At 38.4% G+C, this 24,857-nt stretch overlaps 1 protein-coding gene across 7 annotated transcripts in view; it reads left to right on the forward strand.

Moving 5' to 3' along the window:
- Positions 1-24,857, forward strand: part of AKAP13 (A-kinase anchoring protein 13) — a 521,925-nt gene that overhangs the window by 486,879 nt on the left and 10,189 nt on the right. For all 7 annotated transcript variants that reach the window (XM_053717637.1, XM_053717639.1, XM_053717640.1 and 4 more), the window contains 7 exons: positions 3,112-3,360; positions 5,011-5,087; positions 10,568-10,749; positions 10,835-10,917; positions 11,213-11,404; positions 12,926-13,087; positions 23,825-23,895. In XM_053717637.1, the coding sequence (XP_053573612.1) occupies positions 3,112-3,360; positions 5,011-5,087; positions 10,568-10,749; positions 10,835-10,917; positions 11,213-11,404; positions 12,926-13,087; positions 23,825-23,895 (1,016 nt within the window). The remainder of the gene's footprint in view (positions 1-3,111; positions 3,361-5,010; positions 5,088-10,567; positions 10,750-10,834; positions 10,918-11,212; positions 11,405-12,925; positions 13,088-23,824; positions 23,896-24,857) is intronic.

Consider the following 24,857-nt stretch of genomic DNA (forward strand, 5'->3'; position numbering starts at 1 on the left):
ACTTTACTCCTTGTAATAACATTTCCCATGCTCAATTAACTCTGCTGTAGTACTCACTGGTGGCTGCCAAAATTAAAAAAAAAAAAAAAATTTTTTTTTTTTTTTTTTTAGTTCTTGCCTCATGGGGCCCCCCTGGCCCATTGGGCCCCTGACAGGAGTCACCCCTGTCACCCCCTGATGGCGGCCCTGTATATTATACAACACATAGAAAGTCTGGCACTCTCTTGCAAGCACACAGCTAGATTAAAAGCAAAATGCAAGAGTAAGTTACAGCATTTGGTCAGATGGTGATAGGACCAGGATCACATAAAGGTCTTGCCTTGTGTTAATAAATTTGTTTTGTAATTTTCCCTATGGGCTTTGATCCCAGGCTTGTCTTGGATTAACTGTTTTACTGCTTGAAAGCTGTGCAGCTGTCTGCGAGTGCTGGAGAACACCAAGGGCTGTGAATTTTACATGATAATAGGATGTTCACCCAGTCCAGTATGATAGTGCATATAAATGCGTACATTATGTTACAAAAGTGAGTACACCCCTCACATTTTTGTAAATATTTTATTATTCCTTTTCATGTGACAACACTGAAGAAATGAAACTTTGCTACAATGTAAAGTAGTGAGTGTACAGCCTGTATAACAGTGTAAATTTGCTGTCCCCCTCAAAATAACTCAACACACAGCCATTAATGTCTAAACCGTTGGCAACAAAAGTGAGTACACCCCTAAGTGGAAATGTCCAAATTGGTCCCAAAGTGTCAATATTTTGTGTGGCCACCATTATTGTCCAGCACTGCCCTAACCCTCGTAGGCATGGAGTTCACCAGAGCTTCACAGGTTGCCACTGGAGTCCTCTTCCACTCCTCCATGACGATATCACAGAGCTGGTGGATCTTAGAGACCTTGCGATCCCAAACATTCCGTTTAAGGATGCCCCACAGATGCTCAATAGTGTTTAGATCTGGAGACATGCTTGGCCAGTCCATCACCTTTACCCTCAGCTTCTTTAGCAAGGCAGTGGTCGTCTTGGAGGTGTGTTTGGGGTCGTTATCATATTGGAATACTGCCCTGTGGCCCAGTCTCCGAAGGGAGGGGATCATGCTCTGCTTCAGTATGTCACAGTACATGTTTGTATTCATGGTTCCCTCAATGAACTGTAGCTCGCCAGTGCTGGCAGCACTCATGCAGGCCCAGACCATGACACTCCCACCACCATGCTTGACTGTAGGTAAGACACACTTGTCTTTGTACTCCTCAGCTGGTTGCTGCCACACACGCTTGACACCATCTGAACCAAATAAGTTTATCTTGGTCTCATCGGACCACAGGAAATGGTTCCAGTAATCCATGTCATTAGTCTTCTGGTCTTCAGCATACTGTTTGCGTGCTTTCTTGTGCATCATCTTTAGAAGAGGCTTCCTTCTGGGACGACAGCCATGCAGGCCAACTTCTATTTCCCAAAGACAACCTCTGGATATGATGCTGAGCATGTGCACTCAACTTTTTTTTGTCGACCATGGCGAGGCCTGTTCTGAGTGGAACATGTCCTGTGAAACCGCTGTATTTCTTATAGCCTAGGCCATCTTTGTGTAGAGCAACAATTCTTTTTTTCAGATCCTCAGAGAGTTCTTTGTCATGAGGTGCCATGTTGAACTTCCAGTGACCAGTATGAGAGAGTGTGAGAGCGATAACACCAAATTTAACACACCTGCTCCCCTTTCACACCTGATACCTTGTAACACTAACGAGTCACATGATGCCGGGGAGAGAAAATGGCTAATTGGGCCCAATTTAGACATTTTCACATAGGGTTGTACTCACTTTTGTTGTTAATTGTTTAGACATTAATGGCTATGAGTTATTTTGAGGGGACAGCAAATTTACACTGTTATACAGGCTGTACACTCACTACTTTACAATGCAGCAAAGTGTCATTTGTTCAGTGTTGTCACATGAAAAGATATAATAAAATATTTACAAAAATGTGAGGGGTGTACTCTCTTTTGTGACATACTGTATAGATGTAAATTCAAAGCAGCCAAACCACTCTCAGGATTTATCAAGAAGTGGGACGTACAGAATCCCCTTCCTCAGACGTGAGAAAGGGGATTCTGTACATCCCCCAAAATGTCACAAATACATTTCTTGATAAATCCTGAGTGATTTGGCTGCTTTGAATTTATATATATATATATAGATATATACTGTGTATATATATATATATATATATATATATATATATAGATAAATAGATTAGATAAAGTGCATTTCTTTACACAGCTTGGCATCTAACTCATTATGTATAACTAAACATTTTAAATAACAATCTGAAGGTCTTTACTGTACCTTTAAGCTTTTTTAATCCCAGACTTATTCCCATCACTCTGCTTGTCTAGCTGTTCTGCAGAATAGAAGTAAAGCAGCTTAAAGCTTAAACTAATCTTAAACTTTTTTTATACCATAGTTATTTTCATGTATTTATTTTATTTGCACATTTCTGTTTTGTCTTTCACACCTCCAAGCTAGGAGTTGGCAAAACTGTCTCACCCGGCCACTTTGAAACACTTCTTCCTGTCCTTGCATTTATAGCCATACCATAGCCTGTGCGCATACGGCTATACTTGTATCTTAACTCATTTTCCTTAGATTCTTCTTTCTATTTACCTCCATGCTCTTAGTCTTGTATTTGTGTTTTTCTTTTTGTTTGACATGAAGATATGTAAGGAGAGATCCTGTTTATATCATCTACAGGGAATTCCTGTTGTGTGCTGTCATTCTTGCATGAATACATTTGTTTACAACTAGAAATATTTGACGTGAATCTACTACATAGGTGATGCTTCTATTTATTCTTTTAGAACCATTCATCAGGATGCCTTATTGGTGACATTTTATTTCTTTATTTTTTTTTTCCCTCGCTTTTGTTGTTAATTATTCTTGTGCTGCTGCTGTTACTTATCGCTAATCTGGGGGGGGGGGTGAAAATCTCCCTTGTGTTTACATTTTAGCAATTTTGGAAATGTTATTGACATAAATAATAATTTAGTATTTGTTTTAAGCAACATACAAAAAGTAAGAGGGGTTGTGAAATGTTGAATATTTTATCATGTTTCAGAAAATGAACCTGAGCATCAGGATGTGGCAAATTCTTTAAATCTCGTTAAAGATGTAATAACTGAGGTAAACACCAAAGTCAATAATTATGAAAAGAAGATACGTCTAAATGATATCTACATCAAGACAGACAGCAAGTCTATTCAGAGAATGAAGAGTGGGCAGATGTTTGCTAAGGAAGATCTGAAGAGAAGGAAATTGGTTAGGGATGGTTTTGTTTTCCTGAAGCCAGTGAAAGGGGGGTTAAAAGGTAAGTTGATGATGCAGACGTCATTTGCTCTATGGGTTCAGAGTGTACAAAAAACAGGCCCAGGTTAGCGGATGCCGTATTCTGATTTATCCACCTGTAGTTATTGTGCGTGACAAATGCATGAAACTTACGCTCTGTGCTTAGGACTTAGCCTCACTTTGGTAATGCAGCACAAGTTTAAATTTAAACAAGCATTTTATTTTAAACACTGGGATTCAAATACTATGTAATGGGTACACAAATTTAGCACTTTAATGGAGTTTAAAGTGGATTTATACTTTTTTTTTTTTTTTTAGTTAAGATTTAACATTTTTAATGTAGCCATGAGGATTTTTTGGCAAGACTTCAGTGAAAATAGCTGTTCCCATGATTTATTTAATTTAGCATATTGGACACATCCTTATTTTGTGTGATGTCATAGGACCTTTTGTCACTTTTTTTTTTTTTAAAGGGACATGAAACCCCACCTTTTTCTTCTATGATTCAGATAGCGCATACGATTTTAAACATTTCTAATTTAGTCCTATGATCAAATTTTCTTCATTCTTTTGTATCCTTTGTTGATGGAGCTTCAATGCATTACAGGTAGATAATCGCCTAGGGTAAACCAATGACAAGAGTTATATATAAGCAGCCACCAATCTGCAGCTAGGTCCCTGTAGTACATTGCTTTCCTGGGCCTACCTAGATATACTTTTAAACAAAAGATACAGAGAGAAGCAGTAAATTGGAAAGTTATTTAAAATTACAAACTCTATCTGAATCATGCAAGTTTAATCTTGACTTCAATGTCCCTTTAACCCCATATGGTAACATTTCTGTAGCTGCACTTTCATGCAGCATTTTGAGAGAGCTGCATAGTTTAAATTTTACATTTGTATTAAGACAAACCTGAAAACCGGGAATTGTATGATTTTTGCCATTTAAATGTGTCTATATATGCAAACCCACTGTAACTGTAGTAAGAAAAATATAATGATTCTGTGTAAAATAGATCTAAGTAAAGCATATTAAAATGATATTGTAGAATTGCATCTTAGACTTTTTCTATTGTATGGAAAGTTTTAGAGATACTAAAGAAACACTGTGAGGTTGGTGGTTGATACTCAATATGCATGTATAATTTATTCAGTATTATTAGTGGTTACTATGTGTTTCATACACACTGTATTTATGCTGTTAGCATGACTTCAGTCAGATGAAGCTGCTAGCATTAGTCAGTCTAGCCCACAAGCCTGCTGTGCCAAGAACAACCAGTTCTCCCAGTCTACACCCTACTGGAGGAGGTTTTTTTCCTATATTCCATCAACACCATCTTTACAAGGCTTAGTAACACTGCTTACTCTCTTGGCTTTAAGATTGCCCCATCTACACAGAATTGAAGAAACAAACATATCATTAAAACCACTTTGCATGAGAATGTCACTTTTAAGCTGAAGGACCAGACTGATAACTGCTTCTTTTAATTATACCAGCAAACATTTGTAATATAAAACATGATACATAATAACAAATTACCAACGTCAGAGTCGTAGCATTCAGTTACAAAACCAAATGACAAGAATACAACCTAGTTTTGACACAGTGACACTAGGAAAGTTGTGAGAATCTATCCAACTTTACAAAACAAACCATTTTTTTCCCCTGCAGAAGTTCTGGCTGTTCTCCTGTCTGACATATTAGTATTTCTCCAGGAAAAGGATCAGAAATACGTGTTTGCATCACTGGTGAGGAACTGTAAATGTTTCTTCTCAAGTTTAGTGTAAAACTGGGGTTAGGCAATTTTGTAATTGAGACAGCTTGCTACATTGCTGCATACTTCCAACTTTTTGTAATAATGTGGACAATACAGAAGTGTATTTCTCTTGTTTAGTGTATCCAGTCCACGGATCATCCATTACTTATGGGATATTCTCCTTCCCAACAGGAAGTTGCAAGAGGATCACCCACAGCAGAGCTGCTATATAGCTCCTCCCCTAACTGCCATATCCAGTTATTCTCTTGCAACCCTCAACAAAGATGGAGGTCGTAAGAGGAGAGTGGTGTTTTATACTTAGTTTATTTCTTCAATCAAAAGTTTGTTATTTTTAAATGGTACCGGAGTGTGCTGTTTATCTCAGGCAGTATTTAGAAGAAGAATCTGCCTGCATTTTCTATGATCTTAGCAGAAGTAACTAAGATCCATGACTGTTCTCACATATTCTGAGGAGTGAGGTAACTTCAGAGAGGGAATGGCGTGCAGGTTTTCCTGCAATAAGGTATGTGCAGTTAATATTTTTCTAGGGATGGAATTTGCTAGAAAATGCTGCTTATACCGGATTAATGTAAGTAAAGCCTTAAATGCAGTGATAGCTACTGGTATCAGGCTTATTAATAGAGATGCATACTCTTATAAAAATGTAATATAAAACATTTGCTGGCATGTTAATCGTTTTTATATATGTTTGGTGACAAAACTTATTGGGGCCTAGTTTTTTTCCACATGGCTGGTTTGATTTCTGCCTAGAGACAGTTTCCTGAAGCTTTCCACTGTTGCAATATGAGTGGGAAGGGCCTATTTTAGTGCTTTTCTGTGCAGCTAAAAATACTGACAGAGACATTCAGCTTCCCTCTGCATGATACAGGACATCTCTGAAGGGCTCAAAAGGCTTCAAAGTCGTGTTTGAGGAGGGTAACAATCACAGTAGACAGTGGCAGTTGTTGTGACTGTGTTTAAAAAACGTTTTTGTCATTTATTATTCTGTTTTTGTTATTAAGGGGTTAATCATCCATTTGCAAGTGGGTGCAATGCTCTGCTGACTTGTTACATACACTGTAAAAATGTTGTTAGTGTAACTGCCTTTTTTCACTGTTATTTCAAATTTTGTCAAAATTTGTTTCTCTTAAAGGCACAGTAACGTTTTTTTATATTGCTTGTTAACTTGCTTTAAAGTGTTTTCCAAGCTTGCTAGTCTCATTGCTAGTCTGTACAAACATGTCTGAAACAGAGGATACTTGTTCATTATGTTTAAAAGCCATGGTGGAGCCCCATAGGAGAATGTGTACTAAATGTATTGATTTCACCTTAAACAGTAAAGATTAGTCTTTATCTATAAAAGAATTGTCACCAGAGGGGTCTGTCGAGGGGGAAGTTATGCCGACTAACTCTCCCCACGTGTCGGACCCTTTGCCTCCCGCTCAAGGGTCGCACGCTAATAAAGCGCCAAGTACATCAGGGACGTCCATAGCGATTACTTTGCAGGACATGGCTGCAATCCTGAATAATACCCTGTCATAGGTATTATCCAGATTGCCTGAATTGAGAGGCAAGCGCGATAGCTCTGGGGTTAGATGAGATACAGAGCGCGTAGATGCTGTAAGAGCCATGTCTGATACTGCGTCACAATATGCAGAACCCGAGGACGGAGAGCTTCAGTCTGTGGGTGACGTCTCTGATTCGGGGAGACCTGATTCAAAGATTTCTAATTTTAAATTTAAGCTTGAGAACCTCCGTGTATTGCTTGGGGAGGTATTAGCTGCTCTGAATGACTGTGACACAATTGCAGTGCCAGAGAAATTGTGTAGGCTGGATAAATACTATGCAGTGCCGGTGAGTACTGATGTTTTTCCAATACCTAAAAGGCTTACAGAAATTATTAGTAAGGAGTGGGATAGGCCCGGTGTGCCCTTTTCCCCACCTCCTATATTTAGAAAAATGTTTCCAATAGATGCCACTACACGGGACTTATGGCAGACTGTCCCTAAGGTGGAGGGAGCAGTTTCTACTTTAGCAAAGCGTACCACTATCCCGGTTGAGGACAGTTGTGCTTTTTCAGATCCAATGGATAAAAAATTAGAGGGTTACCTTAAGAAAATGTTTATTCAACAAGGTTTTATTTTACAGCCCCTTGCATGCATTGCGCCTGTCACTGCTGCGGCGGCGGCATTCTGGTTTGAGGCCCTGGAAGAGGCCATCCATACAGCTCCATTGACTGAAATTGTTGACAAGCTTAGAACTCTTAAGCTAGCTAACTCATTTGTTTCTGATGCCATTGTTCATTTGACTAAACTAACGGCTAAGAATTCCGGATTCGCCATCCAGGCGCGTAGGGCGCTATGGCACAAATCCTGGTCAGCTGATGTGACTTCAAAGTCTAAATTACTCAACATTCCTTTCAAGGGGCAGACCTTATTCGGACCTGGTTTGAAAGAAATTATTGCTGACATTCCTGGAAGTAAGGGTCATACCCTTCCTCAGGACAGGGCCAAATCAAAGGCCAAACAGTCTAATTTTCGTGCCTTTCGAAATTCCAAGGCAGGTGCAGCATCAACTTCCTCCGCTTCAAGACAAGAGGGAACTTTTGCTCAATCTAAGCAGGCCTGGAAACCTAACCAGTCCTGGAACAAAGACAAGCAGGCCAGAAAGCCTGCTGCTGCCTCTAAAACAGCATGAAGGAACGGCCCCCTATCCGGCGACGGATCTAGTAGGGGGCAGACTTTTTCTCTTCGGCGTGGGCAAGAGATGTTCAGGATCCCTGGGCGTTGGAGATCATATCTCAGGGATATCTTCTGGACTTCAAAGCTTCCCCTCCACAAGGGAGATTTCATCTTTCAAGGTTATCTGCAAATCAGATAAAGAAAGAGGCATTCCTACGCTGTGTGCAAGACCTCCTAGTAATGGGATTGATCCATCCAGTTCCGCGGACGGAACAAGGACAGGGTTTTTATTCAAATCTGATTGTGGTTCCCAAAAAAGAGGGAACCTTCAGACCAATTTTGGATCTAAAGATCTTAAACAAATTCCTCAGAGTTCCATCTTTCAAAATGGAAACTATTCGGACCATCCTACCCATGATCCAAGAGGGTCAGTACATGACCACAGTGGACTTAAAGGATGCCTACCTTCACATACCGATTCACAAAGATCATCATCGGTTCCTAAGGTTTGCCTTTCTAGACAGGCATTACCAATTTGTAGCTCTTCCCTTCGGGTTGGCTACAGCCCCGAGAATCTTTACGAAGGTTCTGGGCTCACTTCTGGTGTGAATCCAAGAATTACTCATGGAGTAAGGTTAGGATTCCTAGGATATTGTCCTTTCTCCAAGAGGGTTTGGACAAAGGATTATCAGCTAGTTCCTTAAAGGGACAGATTTCTGCTCTGTCTATTCTTTTGCACAAGCGTCTGGCAGAAGTTCCAGACGTCCAGACATTTTGTCATGCTTTGGTTAGAATTAAGCCTGTGTTTAAACCTGTTGCTCCCCCATGGAGCTTAAACTTGGTTCTTAAAGTTCTTCAAGGAGTTCCGTTTGAACCCCTTCATTCCATTGATATTAAGCTTTTTTCTTGGAAAGTTCTGTTTTTGATGGCTATTTCCTCGGCTCGGAGAGTCTCTGAGCTATCTGCCTTACAATGTGATTCTCCTTATCTGATTTTTCATGCAGATAAGGTAGTTCTGCGTACCAAACCTGGGTTTTTACCTAAGGTGGTTTCTAACAAGAATATCAATCAAGAGATTGTTGTTCCATCATTGTGTCCTAATCCTTCTTCAAAGAAGGAACGTCTTTTACATAATCTGGACGTAGTCCGTGCCTTGAAGTTAGACTTACAAGCTACTAAAGATTTTCGTCAAACATCTTCCCTGTTTGTCGTTTATTCTGGACAGAGGAGAGGTCAAAAAGCTTCGGCAACCTCTCTTTCCTTTTGGCTTCGGAGTATTATACGCCTAGCCTATGAGTCTGCTGGACAGCAGCCCCCTGAAAGAATTACAGCTCATTCTACTAGAGCTGTGGCTTCCACCTGGGCCTTTAAAAATGAGGCCTCTGTTGAACAGATTTGCAAGGCCGCGACTTGGTCTTCGCTTTACTCTTTTTCAAAATTTTACAAATTTGATACTTTTGCTTCTTCGGAGGCTGTTTTTGGGAGAAAGGTTCTTCAGGCAGTGGTTCCTTCCGCTTAATCCCTGCCTTGTCCCTCCCATCATCCGTGTACTTTAGCTTTGGTATTGGTATCCCATAAGTAATGGATGATCCGTGGACTAGATACACTTAACAAGAGAAAACATAATTTATGCTTACCTGATAAATTTATTTCTCTTGTAGTGTATCCAGTCCACGGCCCGCCCTGTCATTTTAAGGCAGGTCTAAAATTTAATTAAACTTCAGTCACCACTGCACCCTATGGTTTCTCCTTTCTCTGTTTGTTTCGGTCGAATGACTGGATATGGCAGTTAGGGGAGGAGCTATATAGCAGCTCTGCTGTGGGTGATCCTCTTGCAACTTCCTGTTGGGAAGGAGAATATCCCATAAATAATGGATGATCCGTGGACTTGGATACACTACAAGAGAAATACATTTATCAGGTAAGCATAAATTATGTTTTTGTCCTAGGCCAACTAGGCCTGTGCCTAGGGCAGCAGGATTGGAGGTGCAGCAAAAGTATATGGCGTGATACCTTTTCAATGCTATGCTCTCTAGGTGTTTTATTTATTAATTTTATTATAAACCAATTACTACTAATTGAATATTGTGGTAAATAACTGATTCATATGTCCTTATTGAGCTGCTTTCTTGGCACTTGACACATAAATAATAATAATGTTTCAGAGTTTTGCTTGTAAGAAATATGATTGATGAGGGTATAGGGATCAGTAGTCGGCACGTTTTCAAATGTTTAAGACTGCACAAAAACTAAATAAACCGCTGAGACAATACAATAACAATATATTAAAGGAGCATGTTACCTAAATGCTGAATATGATGAGCATATATGTTAAAGCTGACTAGGAAAGTCATATCCCACTTAAATTTAAACTTGACCCCGGAACTTACAAGAGAGCGTGTACCTGGCATGTGCAGGCACAGTCACTTTATTTCTCTCCTCAGTTCATCTTAAGATAATAATGACATTTAAATCTCACTAGATCATGATGATATCCCAGAAGTTTTTTGTTTTGTTTTTTTTTACCATGAAGATTATTGTAAAAATAAAAAACCCAGATATACATCATCAAACCTGTTCTTTGTCACAGTTGCATCCAGGTTAAATAAGAATTTTTGTTTAGTAACATGACCCTTCAAATGATCATTTAAATAAATAAAGTGACACAATCTAAGCTATTTGCAATTAGCTGGATTTAAATAAACTTTTATTTTCACTGTGACAAAATAAACATGAATACTTTAATCTGTATCTCTGCATTTATTTTTATCTATTATTTCCCCCCCAAAAGGAGCAAAGATCCACAGTGATTTCTTTGAAGAAGTTGATAGTGAGGGAGGTGGCGCATGAAGAGAGAGCCTTGTTTTTAATCAGTATGGTAGCGGACACTCCAGAGATGGTGGAAGTCCATGCAAGCTCTAAAGAAGAGCGGAACAGCTGGATTCACATTATTCAAGACACCATGAACACAATGTGTGTAGTTGTTTTTTTTTTCTTCCTTTTTTGTTCTTTTCGTTTGTTGTTAAACAGTTATTGGAGACTGTTATTTTTTTTATAGGGACAAAGATGATGATGAAGGCATTCCTAGTGAATCAGAGGAAGAGAAAAGGAACCAGGACACCAAAGCTAGAGTGTTAAAAGGTATGCAACATGCGTGATTGTATAAATGTGCTTAGATTCTTTCTGTTGGCATAACTAAGGGAGGGGGAAAAGCAACAAAAATAACATCCAATTTTTTAAAAAAAAATTTGCTTTATGAAAAAAAATTTTGTGAATAAAAAATGTTTGATTTTTTTTTAAATAATAATGATTATTACTAGAATAGTGCATATTGTTATGTTTAGATTTGTTTTTTTGGGCACTTCCACAAGTCAAGAGGTTTGTTATTTTGTGTACTGCTTACTCTCATACAGAGATATTTTTATACTTAATGTAGAACAACTTCAGGAAAAGGACCAACAAATAATAGAACTACTTGAAGAAAAGGAGAAGATTTTCCAGTCCTTGACTGACTGCTGTGGACCTGAAGATAACTCATTGTCTGTAACAATGGGAAGAGTTCTCTTCAGAGCCAACACAGATGATGCTCCCAAAGGGGAACCTGTAATTAAAAATGCAATTGTAGAAGGTAAGAATTAAAGGACCAGTCAACACAGTAGATTTGCATTATCAACAATTGCAAGATAACAAGACAATGCAACAGCACTTAGTCTGAACTTCAAATGAGTAGTAGATTTTTTTTTTTTAAAGTTATGTCTTTTTCCACTCCCCCTGTACCATGTGACAGCCATCAGCCAATCACAAATGCATACACACTTATTCTTGCACATGCTCAGTAGGAGCTGGTGACTCAAAAAGTTTAAATATAAAAAGACTGTGCACTTTTAGTTAATGGAAGTAAATTGGAAAGTTGTTTAAAATGGCATGCTCTATCTGAATAATGAAAGTTTAGTTTTGATTGAGTGTAGCTGTTATATTGGGTGCAATACATCCATGTTAGCTTAATGTCCTTTTCAGGCTTTGTTAAAAGCAGAACTACAGGAGCGTTAGATCACTCAGGTATCTATAGTAGGACAGGTGCATTGATATAGTATTGTAAAGACTGTATTGTAAGAATTAAATAGCAAACTCATATTTTATTTCTCTGAAGTATTTCTGAGCTGTATAAAGGGGTTACCCTGAATTTCATACTATTATAGATAGTGATTGTGTCACTGGGGTATCCATCCGTTTCCATGTGAGTGGAACCTAAGAGCTTCTCATTTTCTGATCATAAACATAGATGAGGCAGTTTTGTGCACATTGAATTCAGTCTATTATCTCAAAATATGTTAAGAACTAATGAAATTTGTAACAAAGTTTCACTTTCTTTGAAATGAAATGTCACTTCCTTGTAAACAATGGTGAGTCTTAAGTTTGACACTGAACACACATTTTAAGGGAAAAATATCTATACATATTTTATGTCCCATATCAGATATCAGGATTAATTTCACATTGATATTAGTTATAGGACATATCTTATGAAGATAAAGATACCAGATACTTAAAGGAAACATTTCATGATTTAAATAGGGAATGCAATTTTAAACAACTTTCCAATTTACTTTTATCACTAGTTTTGCTTTGTTTTCTTGGTATTCTTAAATGAAAGCTAATTCTAGGAGGTCCATATGCTAATTTCTTAGACCCTGAAGACTGCCTCTAATCGGAATGCATTTTGACCACTAGAGGGCATTAGTTCATGTATTTCATATAGATAACATTGAGCTAAAATGCAAGCCTGTCAAAAGAACTGAAATAAGGGGGCAGTTTGCAGAGGCTTAGATACAAGGTAATCACAGAGGTAAAAAGTGTATTTCTATAACAGTGTTGGTTATGCAAAATTGGGGGATGGGTAATAAAGGGATTATCTTTATTTTAAACAACAACATTTCTGGTGTTGACTGTCCCTTTAAAGTAAGCGGGAATTGTACAAGGCTCGTGTTTTAACCAAGTTTCATGTGAATGTCTAGTAATCAGAATTAATGTCATATGTGATTAGTTATAAACTGAATCTTTGTCATGGGTAAGGAATATTTGGATAACTGCTATTTTTTCAGTGTATCTTCCTGTCTGCTTTTGTGAGCTAATTATTTTTGTTTTTTAGTCGAGACACTTCAGGCTCTTGTGAGCAGGAATCCTTGGGGCAGCATAGTGCAGCCAGCTGCTAGTCCCACAGAGCCAGACGTTGCAGTGGGACCGGTCTCTCTTCCCCGAAGAGCAGAAACATTTGGAGGGTTTGACAGTCATCAGCTTAATGCTTCAAAAAGTAAGTGACATACAATGATCTGCACACAACCGATGTATTTCCTCAGGTTTTGGATCTATATACAGGTAGCCCTCCGTTTACACTGGGGGTCTGTTCCTTAAGGAACAGTTGTAAAAAAACGTCTGGGTAAAATAATGAACCAAGTTATATAATGTAAGTCAATGAGAAGTAAATGAGTTAGGTTCCAGGCCCCTCTCAATATTGACATTAGTAATGAAATATATTTTATTGTTTTTTTCTATGTAATAGTATATTTTAAGGGATACTAAACCCATATTTCTTTCATGTAATTAGCAAGAGTCCATGAGCTAGTGACGTATGGGATATACATTCCTACCAGGAGGGGCAAAGTTTCCCAAACCTTAAAATGCCTATAAATACACCCCTCACCACACCCACAATTCAGTTTTACAAACTTTGCCTCCGATGGAGGTGGTGAAGTAAGTTTGTGCTAGATTCTACGTTGATATGCGCTCCGCAGCAAGTTGGAGCCCGGTTTTCCTCTCAGCGTGCAGTGAATGTCAGAGGGATGTGAGGAGAGTATTGCCTATTTGAATGCAGTGATCTCCTTCTAAGGGGTCTATTTCATAGGTTCTCTGTTATCGGTCGTAGAGATTCATCTCTTACCTCCCTTTTCAGATCGACGATATACTCTTATATATACCATTACCTCTGCTGATTCTCGTTTCAGTACTGGTTTGGCTATCTGCTATATGTAGATGAGTGTCCTGGGGTAAGTAAGTCTTATTTTCTGTGACACTCCTAGCTATGGTTGGGCACTTTGTTTATAAAGTTCTAAATATATGTATTCAAACATTTATTTGCCTTGACTCAGAATGTTCAACTTTCCTTATTTTTCAGACAGTCAGTTTCATATTTGGGATAATGCATTTTAATTTAAAATTTTTTACCTTAAAATTTGACTTTTTCCCTGTGGGCTGTTAGGCTCGCGGGGGCTGAAAATGCTTCATTTTATTGCGTCATTCTTGGCGCGGACTTTTTTGGCGCAAAAATTCTATTTCCGTTTCCGGCGTCATACGTGTCGCCGGAAGTTGCGTCATTCTTTGACGTTATTTTGCGCCAAAAATGTCGGCGTTCCGGATGTGGCATCATTTTTGGCGCCAAAAAGCATTTAGGCGCCAAATAATGTGGGCGTCTTATTTGGCGCGAAAAAATATGGGCGTCCCTTTTGTCTCCACATTATTTAAGTCTCATTTTTTATTGCTTCTGGTTGCTAGAAGCTTGTTCTTTGGCATTTTTTCCCATTCCTGAAACTGTCATTTAAGGAATTTGATCAATTTTGCTTTATATGTTGTTTTTTTCTTTTACATATTGCAAGATGTTCCACGTTGCAACTGAGTCAGAAGATACTTCAGGAAAATCACTGCACAATGCTGGAGCTACCAAGCTAAGTGTATCTGCTATAAACTTTTGGTATCTGTTTCTCCAGCTGTTATTTGTATTGCATGTCATGTCAAACTTATTAATGCAGATAAAATTTCCTTTAGTACTGTTACATTACCTGTTGCTGTTCCGTCAACATCTAATTTTCAGAGTGTTCCTGATAACATAAGAGATTTTATTTTTTAAATCCATTAAGAAGGCTATGTCTGTTATTTTTCCTTCTAGTATACATAAAAGTCTTTTAAAACTTCTCTTTTTTTCAGATGAATTTTTAAATGAACATCATCATTCTGATACTGATAATGGTTCTTCTGGTTCTGAGGTTTCTGTCTCAGAGGTTGATGCTGATAAATCTTTGTATTTGTTCAAGATGGAATTTATTCGTTCTTTACTTAAAGAAGTGTTATTTGCATTAGAAATAGAGGATTCTGGTCCTCTTGATACTAAATGTAAACGTTTAAATAAGGTTTTTAAATCTCCTGTAGTTATTCCAGAAGTGTTTTATCTCCCTGATGCTATTTCTGAAGTAATTTCCAGGGAATGGAATAATTTGGGTAATTTATTTACTCCTTCTAGACGTTTAAGCAAATTATATCCTGTGCCATCTGACAGATTAGAGTTTTTTGGGACAAAAATCCCTAAGGTTATGGGGCTGTCTCTACTCCTGCTAATGTACTACTATTCCTACGGCAGATAGTACTTCATTTAAGGATCCTTTAGATAGGAAAATTGATTCCTTTCTAAGAAAAGCTTACTTATGTTCAGGTAATTTTCTTAGACCTGCTATATTTTTAGCGGATGTTGCTGCAGCTTCAACTTTTTGGTTAGAAGCTTTAGCGCAACAAGTAACAGATCATAATTTTATAGCATTATTTTTATTCTATAACATGCTAATAATTTTATTGGTGATACCATCTTTTGATATCATTAGAGTTGATGTCAGGTATATGTCTCTAGCTATTTTAGCTAGAATAGCTTTATGGATTAAACTTGGAATGCTGACATGTCTTCTAAGTCAACTTTGCTTTCCCTTTCTTTCCAGGGTAAATAATCATTTTCGTTCCTTTCCTCACAAGGAACAAAAGCCTGATCCTTCATCCTCAGGAGCGGTATCAGTTTGGAAACTATTTCCAGTTTGGAATATATCCAAGCCTTATAGAAACCTATAGCCAGCTCCTAAGTACCTATGAAGGTGCGGCCCTTATTCCAGCTCAGCTGGTATGGGGCAGATTACGTTTTCTTCAAAGAAATTTGGATCAATTCCGTTCTTAATCTCTGGTTTCAGAAACATTGTTTCAGAAAGGTACAGAATTGGCTTCAAGTTAAGGCCTCCTGCTAAGAGATTCTTTTCTTTCCCGTGTCCCAGTTAACACAGCAAAGGCTCAGCATTTCTGAAATGTGTTTCAGATCTAGAGTTGGCTGGAGTATTTATGCCAGTTCCAGTTCTGGAACAGGGGCTGGGGTCTTATTTTATCTCTTCATTGTACCAAAGAAGGTCAATTCCTTCAGACCAGTTCCGGATCTATCATTATTGAATCATTATGTTAGGATACCAACATTCAAGATGGTTACTGTAGGACTATCCTGCCTTTTGTTTAGCAAGGGCATTATATGTCTACAATAGATTTACAGGATGTGTATCTGCATATTCCGATTCATCCAGATCACTTTTAGTGTCTGAGATTCTCTTTTTAGACAAGCATTACCAGTTTTGTGGCTCTACCGTTTGGCTTAGCCTCAGTTCCAAGAATTTTTTTCAAAGGTTCTCGGTGCCCTTCTTTCTGTAATCAGAGAATAGGGTTTTGGTATTTCCTTATTTGGACGATATCTTGGTATTTGCTCAGTCTTCTCATTTTCGAAGAATCTCATACGAATCGACTTGTGTTGTTTCTTCAAGTTCATGGTTGGAGGATCAATTTACCAATCAGTTCATTGATTCCTCAGACAAGGGTAACCTTTTTAGGTTTCTAGATAAATTCAGTGTCTATGACTCTGTCCTTGTCAGACAAGAGAAGTTTAACATTGATATCAGCTTGTCAAAACCTTCAGTCACAATCATTCCCTTTGGTAGCCTTATGCATGGAAATGTTGGGTCTTAGGACTGCCGCATCAGATGCGATCTCCTTTGCTCGTTTTCACATGCGACCTCTTCAGCTCTGTATGCTGAACCAATGGTGCAGGGATTACTCAAAGATATCTCAATTAATATCTTTAAACCGATTTTACAACACTCTCTGACATGGTGGACAGATCACCATCGTTTAGTTCAGGGGGCTTCTTTGTTCTTCCGACCTGGACTATAATCTCAACAGATGCAAGTCTTACAGGTTGGGGAGCTGTGTGGGGGTATCTGACGGCACAAGGGGTTTGGGAATCTCAGGAGGTGAGATTTCCGATCAATATTTTGGAACTCCGTGCAATTTTCAGAGCTCTTCAGTCTTGGCCTCTTCTGAAGAGAGAGTTGTTCATTTGTTTTCAGATAGACAATGTCACAACTGTGGCATACATCAATCATCAAGGAGGGACTCACAGTCCTCTGGCTATGAAAGAAGTATCTCGAATTTTGGTTTGGGCGGAATCCAGCTCCTGTCTAATCTCTGCGGTTCATATCCCAGGTATGGACAATTGGAAAGCGGATTATCTCAGTCGTCAAACGTTGCATCCGGGCGAATGGTCTCTTCACCCAGAGGTATTTCTTCAGATTGTTCAAATGTAGGAACTTCCAGAAATAGATCTGATGGCTTCTCATCTAAACAAGAAACTTCCCAGGTATCTGTCCAGATCCCGGGATCCTCAGGCGGAGGCAGTGGATGCATTATCACTTCCTTGGAAGTATCATCCTCCCTATATCTTTCCGCCTCTAGTTCTTCTTCCAAGAGTAACCTCCAAGATTCTGAAGGAATGCTCGTTTGTTCTGCTGGTAGCTCCGGCATGGCCTTACAGGTTTTGGTATGCGGATCTTGTCCGGATGGCCTTTTGCCAACCGTGGACTCTTCCGTTAAGACCAGACCTTTTGTCTCAAGGTCCTTTTTTTCCATCAGGATCTGAAATCCTTAAATTTAAAGGTATGGCGATTGAACGCTTGATTCTTGGTCAAAGAGGTTTCTCTGACTCTGTGATTAATACTATGTTACAGGCTCGTACATCTGTATCCAGAGAGATATATTATAGAGTCTGGAAGACTTATATTTCTTGGTGTCTTTCTCATCATTTTTCTTGGCATTCTTTTAGAATACCGAGAATATTACAGTATTCTTCAGGATGGTTTAGATAAGGGTTTGTCCACAAGTTCCTTGAAAGGTCAAATCTCTGCTCTTTCTGTTCTTTTTCACAGAAAGATTGCTATTCTTCTTGATATTCATTGTTTTGTACAAGCTTTGGTTCGTATAAAGCCTGTCATTAAGTCAATTTCTCCTCCTTGGAGTTTGAATTTGGTTCTGGGGGCTCTTCAAGCTCCTCCATTTGAACCTATGCATTCATTGGATATTAAATTACTTTCTTGGAAAGTTTTTTGTTCCTTTTGGCCATCTCTTCTGCCAGAAGAGTTTCTGAATTATCTGCTCTTTCTTGTGAGTCTCCTTTTCTGATTTTTCATCAGGATAAGGCGGTGTTGCGAACTTCTTTTGAATTTTTACCTAAAGTTGTGAATTCCAACAACATTAGTAGAGAAATTGTGGTTCCTTCATTATGTCCTAATCCTAAGAATTCTAAGGAGAAATCGTTGCATTCTTTGGATGTTGTTAGAGCTTTGAAATATTATGTTGAAGCTACGAAATCTTTTCGTAAGACTTCTAGTCTATTTGTTATTTTTTCCGGTTCTAGAAAAGGCCAGAAAGCTTCTGCCATTTCTTTGGCATCTTGGTTGAAATCTTTAATTCATCTTGCCTATGTTGAGTCGGGTAAAACTCCGCCTCAGAGAATTACAGCTCATTCTACTAGGTCAGTTTCTACTTCCTGGGCGTTTAGGAATGAAGCTTCGGTTGACCAGATCTGCAAAGCAGCGACTTGGTCCTCTTTGCATACTTTTACTAAATTCTACCATTTTGATGTATTTTCTTCTTCTGAAGCAGTTTTTGGTAGAAAAGTACTTCAGGCAGCGGTTTCAGTTTGAATCTTCTGCTTATGTTTTTCATTAAACTTTATTTTGGGTGTGGATTATTTTCAGCAGGAATTGGCTGTCTTTATTTTATCCCTCCCTCTCTAGTGACTCTTGTGTGGAAAGATCCACTTCTTGGGTAGTCATTATCCCATACGTCACTAGCTCATGGACTCTTGCTAATTACATGAAAGAAAACATAATTTATGTAAGAACTTACCTGATAAATTCATTTCTTTCATATTAGCAAGAGTCCATGAGGCCCGCCCTTTTTTTGTGGTGGTTATGATTTTGTATAAAGCACAATTATTCCAATTCCTTATTTTATATGCTTTCGCACTTTTTTCTTATCACCCCACTTCTTGGCTATTCGTTAAACTGAATTGTGGGTGTGGTGAGGGGTGTATTTATAGGCATTTTAAGGTTTGGGAAACTTTGCCCCTCCTGGTAGGAATGTATATCCCATACGTCACTAGCTCATGGACTCTTGCTAATATGAAAGAAATGAATTTATCAGGTAAGTTCTTACATAAATTATGTTTTTTTCTTTCGTGAGTCAGATAGAGCATGCAATTTTAAGCAACTTTCTAATTTACTCCTATTAGCAATTTTTCTTTGTTTTCTTGCTATCTTTATTTGAATAAGAAGGCATCTAAGCTAAGGAGCCAGCCACTTTTTGGTTCAGACACTGGACTGCACTTGTTTATTGGTAGGTGCAATTAGCCACCAGTCAACAAGCACAGCCCAGGTTGTGAACCAAAAATGGTCCGGCTACTAAACTTACATTCTTGCTTTTCAAATAAAAATAGCAAGAGAATGAAGAAAACATTGGTAATAGGAGTAAATTACAAAGTTGCTTAAAATTGCATGCTCTGATTCATGAAAGAAAAAAAATGGGTTCAGTGTCCCTTTAAAGCCCTAAAATGAATGCTCTTAATGTAAAAACAGCAATATAAAAACAGTTTTTAGGTTAGTGAGGTATATCAATAAGGGAGTGGGGAGTTCTGTTTATCAGCCAGTGGGTATGCCTTTTTTTCTAACATGCATAAAGACAATTTTTTTTTACAGTTCACTATGCCGCCCCTTTAAAAAAGCAAATGAATGGCAAATTAGTCACGCGCTGTAAACAGTGTTACAGTGCTGTATAATAAATGCAGGTCGCAAAAACTTCTTCTAATCTTTTGCTTTCAGCTAAGTAGCCTGTGGAATCACTTCCTCAAACGTGGTCACATGATCACTAGGAACAGGCGCTATTGTGAAATGGCGCAAATTAAACCGGCGTAAACAAGGGGCTACCTGTATTGTCTTTTTACATCCACCTTAAGCTTTAAATCTCATAAATCTAGAAGAGAATAAAAAACAGAGGCGCCAACATGGCCTAATATCGCCCATACAAGAGAAAATAACAGCACAAGGGAATGTGAACACTCACAAACATAAAGCACCGAATTGGTGCTGGTGGAGCAGGCTGAAACTTCACAGTGGTCCAGCACACTGAGTCCTTGACGCAGAGACAGTCATGTATCCTCTGGAAATCCAATATTCAAGTGCTAGAAGGTGAGCACCTGCAGGTGCAAATTCAGCAAACTGGAACCAAATCGTCGCCCAGTAGACTATAATAGGACAATCCTCAGCCAGTACCAGGAACAGTAGAAAATTATCACAGGGGGTGATAAAAACCACAAAAGCAAGTGTATATAAAAAATGAAAAAGTCTTTATTAACACAGCGACGCGTTTCTCAGCCTACTCAGGGCTGTTTCATCAGGCTATAACAAACATTGTAATACACTTGCTATTTAACAGAAATCTAAAAAACAGGAAACTATTGTGATTCGATAATCAATTAAGTTACTGCACCTGTCTGTAATCACCTTTGTGTGGTTGTTTAGGTAACCATTATAAACACATATAGATAAAATGGTATCTGACATATCACATCTCATTATTGTACAATATATATCAAACATACAATAAAAAGTGACATAATACATAATAGATGCATTATAGTGAAAATAAAAATAAATATAAAACCTCTTAATGCTTAAACAGCCCTGAGTAGGCTGAGAAACGCGTCGCTGTGTTAATAAAGACTTTTTCATTTTTTATATACACTTGCTTTTGTGGTTTTTATAACCCCCTGTGATAATTTTCTACTGTTCCTGGTACTGGCTGAGGATTGTCCTATTATAGTCTACTGGGCGACGATTTGGTTCCAGTTTGCTGAATTTGCACCTGCAGGTGCTCACCTTCTAGCACTTGAATATTGGATTTCCAGAGGATACATGACTGTCTCTGCGTCAAGGACTCAGTGTGCTGGACCACTGTGAAGTTTCAGCCTGCTCCACCAGCACCAATTGGGTGCTTTATGTTTGTGAGTATTCACATTCCCTTGTGCTGTTATTTTCTCTTGTATGGGCGATATTAGGCCATGTTGGCGCCTCTGTTTTTTATTCTTTTCTAGATTCCAAATATCAGGATAGCCATCCTTTGACAGAGTGCAGCCTAAACGTCTGGATTATAAACAGTTTGGTTACAAAGATTATCACAGTTATTTTGGATTTTATGTCTTATCTAATGTTTTTTTCATATTGCTAATACTGACAATATTATTTTCTGATATTAATATTGCTTTTTATTTTCTATGCTTTTATTTTATTTTATATTGTTAACTTAGTTCCACATCTGCTGTCACCCACTTTTACAAAAACTGATAGTTTATTCCAATAAATGACCCTCTATTTACCAGATATATCCATATATCCATTCTTTATAATATAAAGTTGTAACTGAGGAAGCGCCCCCTAAGGGCGTGGTGTGTTGTTGCTTACACACACCACTCTCTCTCTATATAAATCTCATAAATGGGGGTGTAATATAATTGTGACAAACGTCAAAGCCATCAGTTTTGACAACATTCTTATTCATTAAAGGGATAAGGGTGCATTACATTCAAAGATACTGCTGGAACACCATTTTATATGGGCTGGGTTCTCTCTCTCCCACTGGGAGGTAGATATCTTCTGCCTTCCTTTGTTAACATAGCTTTGCTGTAGCCAATACTGCAATATTGAAGTTTCCAGTATAGGTGGAAAACAGCTATTTTAAATGTCAAAATAAAAATAAAGTAGCTATTTATAAACTATTTAATACACTCCTGCATGTAAAATGGATCACTTAGAACAAGATATAAATTACAGAACAGTGTCCCCTTTAACATTGTTCATCCCATCAAACAAGATTCCTTGGGCTCCATGTACTAAGAGGCGGGGGTACTGCTTCTTAACTCGCGAAGCTGTCCGCCCGCCTCCGCTACACACGGGCAGCGGATCTATTGATCCGCTTGCCCGTATGTATCATTACACACTCAGCGGAGTGTGTAATGCCCGCCCCTTCAGTCGCGCGACCAATCACGCGACTGAAGGGGCTGTCAATCACAGAGAGCGAGCGTGCTCTCTGTGATTTTGCTTCACCACCTAAGAGGTGGCGTAGGGTGTAGGAAGCAGCGGTCTAATGACCGCTGCTTCTTACATTGCGGGAAGCAGGCTCGCATATGCGAACCTGCCCCGCAAAGGCTCCGGAGCAGCTTTCGCTGCTTCGTACATGGAGCCCCTTATCTTTAAATTACTATTTACTTTGGAAACACACAATGAATGATAACATTGGCACTGCCAAAGTTTCCCCACCCCATCTTGTATTTGTTAGCTGAGACTATAAATGCTTTTTGAAAACTTCTAGAGAAGTCTACCAGGCAGCTTAATTTAAAGGGACATTTAAGTCCTTGTAGATTTTATATCCCATAAAATATTGCACAGAAGGCACTGCTGCTTTTACCTCCTTGACTTCCCTACAAATGCACGCGCGCAAACATGATGATCTTTGTCGTCTTTGGATTGGCTGCAGGCACACTGGCAGTTAATACAACAGTAATTCACAGGAGTACAGATGCTGGTGCCAATGGCAACAAAAGACAAAAGGGAGGCAGTATGCTCATAAGTTCCCCTTTTTCACTTCTGTTCACAGGACATAAAATATATACTGAATAAAATAGAAGGTTCCTTTAATAAACTAGTTACTTAAAGGGACATTGTAATGCAAAACTTACATATTCTACATCGTTAGAGCATGCCGTTTTTACAGTGCTGATACTAGCTAACTATGGGTTAAACACATAGGTTAAGTCACACTGTAGCAGAAATGGGTGGTGAGCCAAACAGGAATGGCAATCACACAACCTGCCAATCATCAGTGGTGTCCTGCTAGGGACCTGTAATGCTTGCAGCCTCTCAAGTGGGAATTTAACTGTGTGTTTAACCCCCTGCATATACATATTTAAAGGGACACTGAACCCAAATTTTGTCTTTTGTGATTCAGACAGAGCATGCAATTTTAAGCAACTTTCTAATTTACTCCTTTTATCAATTTTTCTTCATTCTCTTGGTATGTTTATTTGAAAAGCAAGAATGTCAGTTTAGATGCCGGCCCATTTTTGGTGAACAACCTGGGTTGTCCTTGCTGATTGGACAGCACAAATAAAAAAGTGCTGTCTATGGTTCTGAACCCAAAAATTGCTGGCACCTTAGCTTCGATGCCTTGTTTTTCAAATAAAGATAGAAAGAGAACGAAGAAAACTTGATAATAGGAGTAAATTAGAAAGTTGCTTAAAATTGCATGCTCTATGTGAATCCAGAAAGAAAAAATTTGGGTTCAGTGTCCCTTTAACTAGGGTCAGTAATGCAAAAATGATATGCTTGTCATTTTTGCATAACATATTTTTTAAATGGCTCAGGGTCCTATAGATTTTCACATTGGATTAATCTTTGATAGTTTGTCTTTTTTCAGACAATACACTATTTTACCATTATTGTTACGGTGCCAACACTGAGTCCTCTATTTAGTTTGTTCCCGACACCCCTACTCTCTGCTTAAACCATTGGTATTGCAATTAAATAACTAACCTTGTATCATTCACATGTTATGTTGCATCACATACAGCTGTGTTATAAATACAGCATGCAGCTGTGTGTGTGTTGTTTGTTTCACTTCCGGTTTAGCTGCTCACTGATGGATCATGAGTAATGAGTATTGTAGATTAGCGCTGTGCAGCTGTGTGATCCACCTGGCAGGGGAAATCCTTTTAAACCTCTCCTAAGACTCATCGATTCATTTACCAGCTATAAGAAAGAGCTAATTATGCATGAAATTGATGTTGATAATTATACTGAGCATTATGTTTTAGGTGGCGAGAAAGATGAAGCAGAAGACGCACAGGATCTCCGCAGAACAGAGTCTGACAGTGTACTGAAAAAGGTGCGGGTTTAGCAAGATAAGAAGACAACCAGGCACAAGTCCTAGATAATCAAAACAAATCACACATGAGTTCAGCGCCCTCACTTGAGTGCTCACTGCAGCACCTAAATCACTGCAAGCAGCAGCACAATTTACAAAAACATTTTCACTTTATTTGTCCATTAATTGTGTTGCAACATGATTAAAGGGACATGAAACATTCAGACAGAATGTACAATTTTAAACAACTTTCTTATTTACTTCTATTATTAGTTTTGCTTCATTCTCTTGGTATCCTTTATTGAAGGAGCAGCAATTCTGTACTGGGAGCTAACTAAACACATCTGTAAGCCAATGGCAAAGGTATAAATGTGCAGCTATCAATCAGCAGCTAGCTCCAAGCTCCCGAGTCTACCTAGGTATTCTTTCCAAAAAAGAAAACCAAAAGAACAAAGTCAATTAGATAATAGTTGGAAAGTTGTCAAAATAACAGCATGCTCTACCTGAATCATGAAAGAAAACGTTTGGGTTTCATGTCCTTTTAAGGAATAATATCCCGAAACTTTGTAAGTTTTAAACTGGATATCGACAAATTGATTAAATCACTTATTTTGTTGGAAAAGTTAACTGATTTTAGGAACGTTGCAAATAAATATATTCGACTATTGCAAAGATAAAACTAAACTATTTTTCTTTCTTTGGAAGTTATTGTAGAATGTTCATGTGTTGTTACAAGATCTGAAACATAAGAGCAATATAGTGCAACACTCTGAATTTCTTCCTGTTTGCCAGGCTCCACCCACTTCCTGTTTCTAGCTCCTATTTTAGTAAACAACTGCTGATTTCACAAACGCAGCAGAGAGAAAAGAGCTAAAAAAGAAAAGTATTTATAATGTTAAACATCTTTTGCCTTTATGCAAAAATTGTGCCAAAAGGCAAAGCTGTGACCTCTAAATGCTATGAATTGCCTAAACCAGCAATTT

The sequence above is a fragment of the Bombina bombina genome, chromosome 6, assembly GCF_027579735.1.
Source record: "Bombina bombina isolate aBomBom1 chromosome 6, aBomBom1.pri, whole genome shotgun sequence".
Taxonomy (NCBI): Eukaryota; Metazoa; Chordata; class Amphibia; order Anura; family Bombinatoridae; genus Bombina; species Bombina bombina.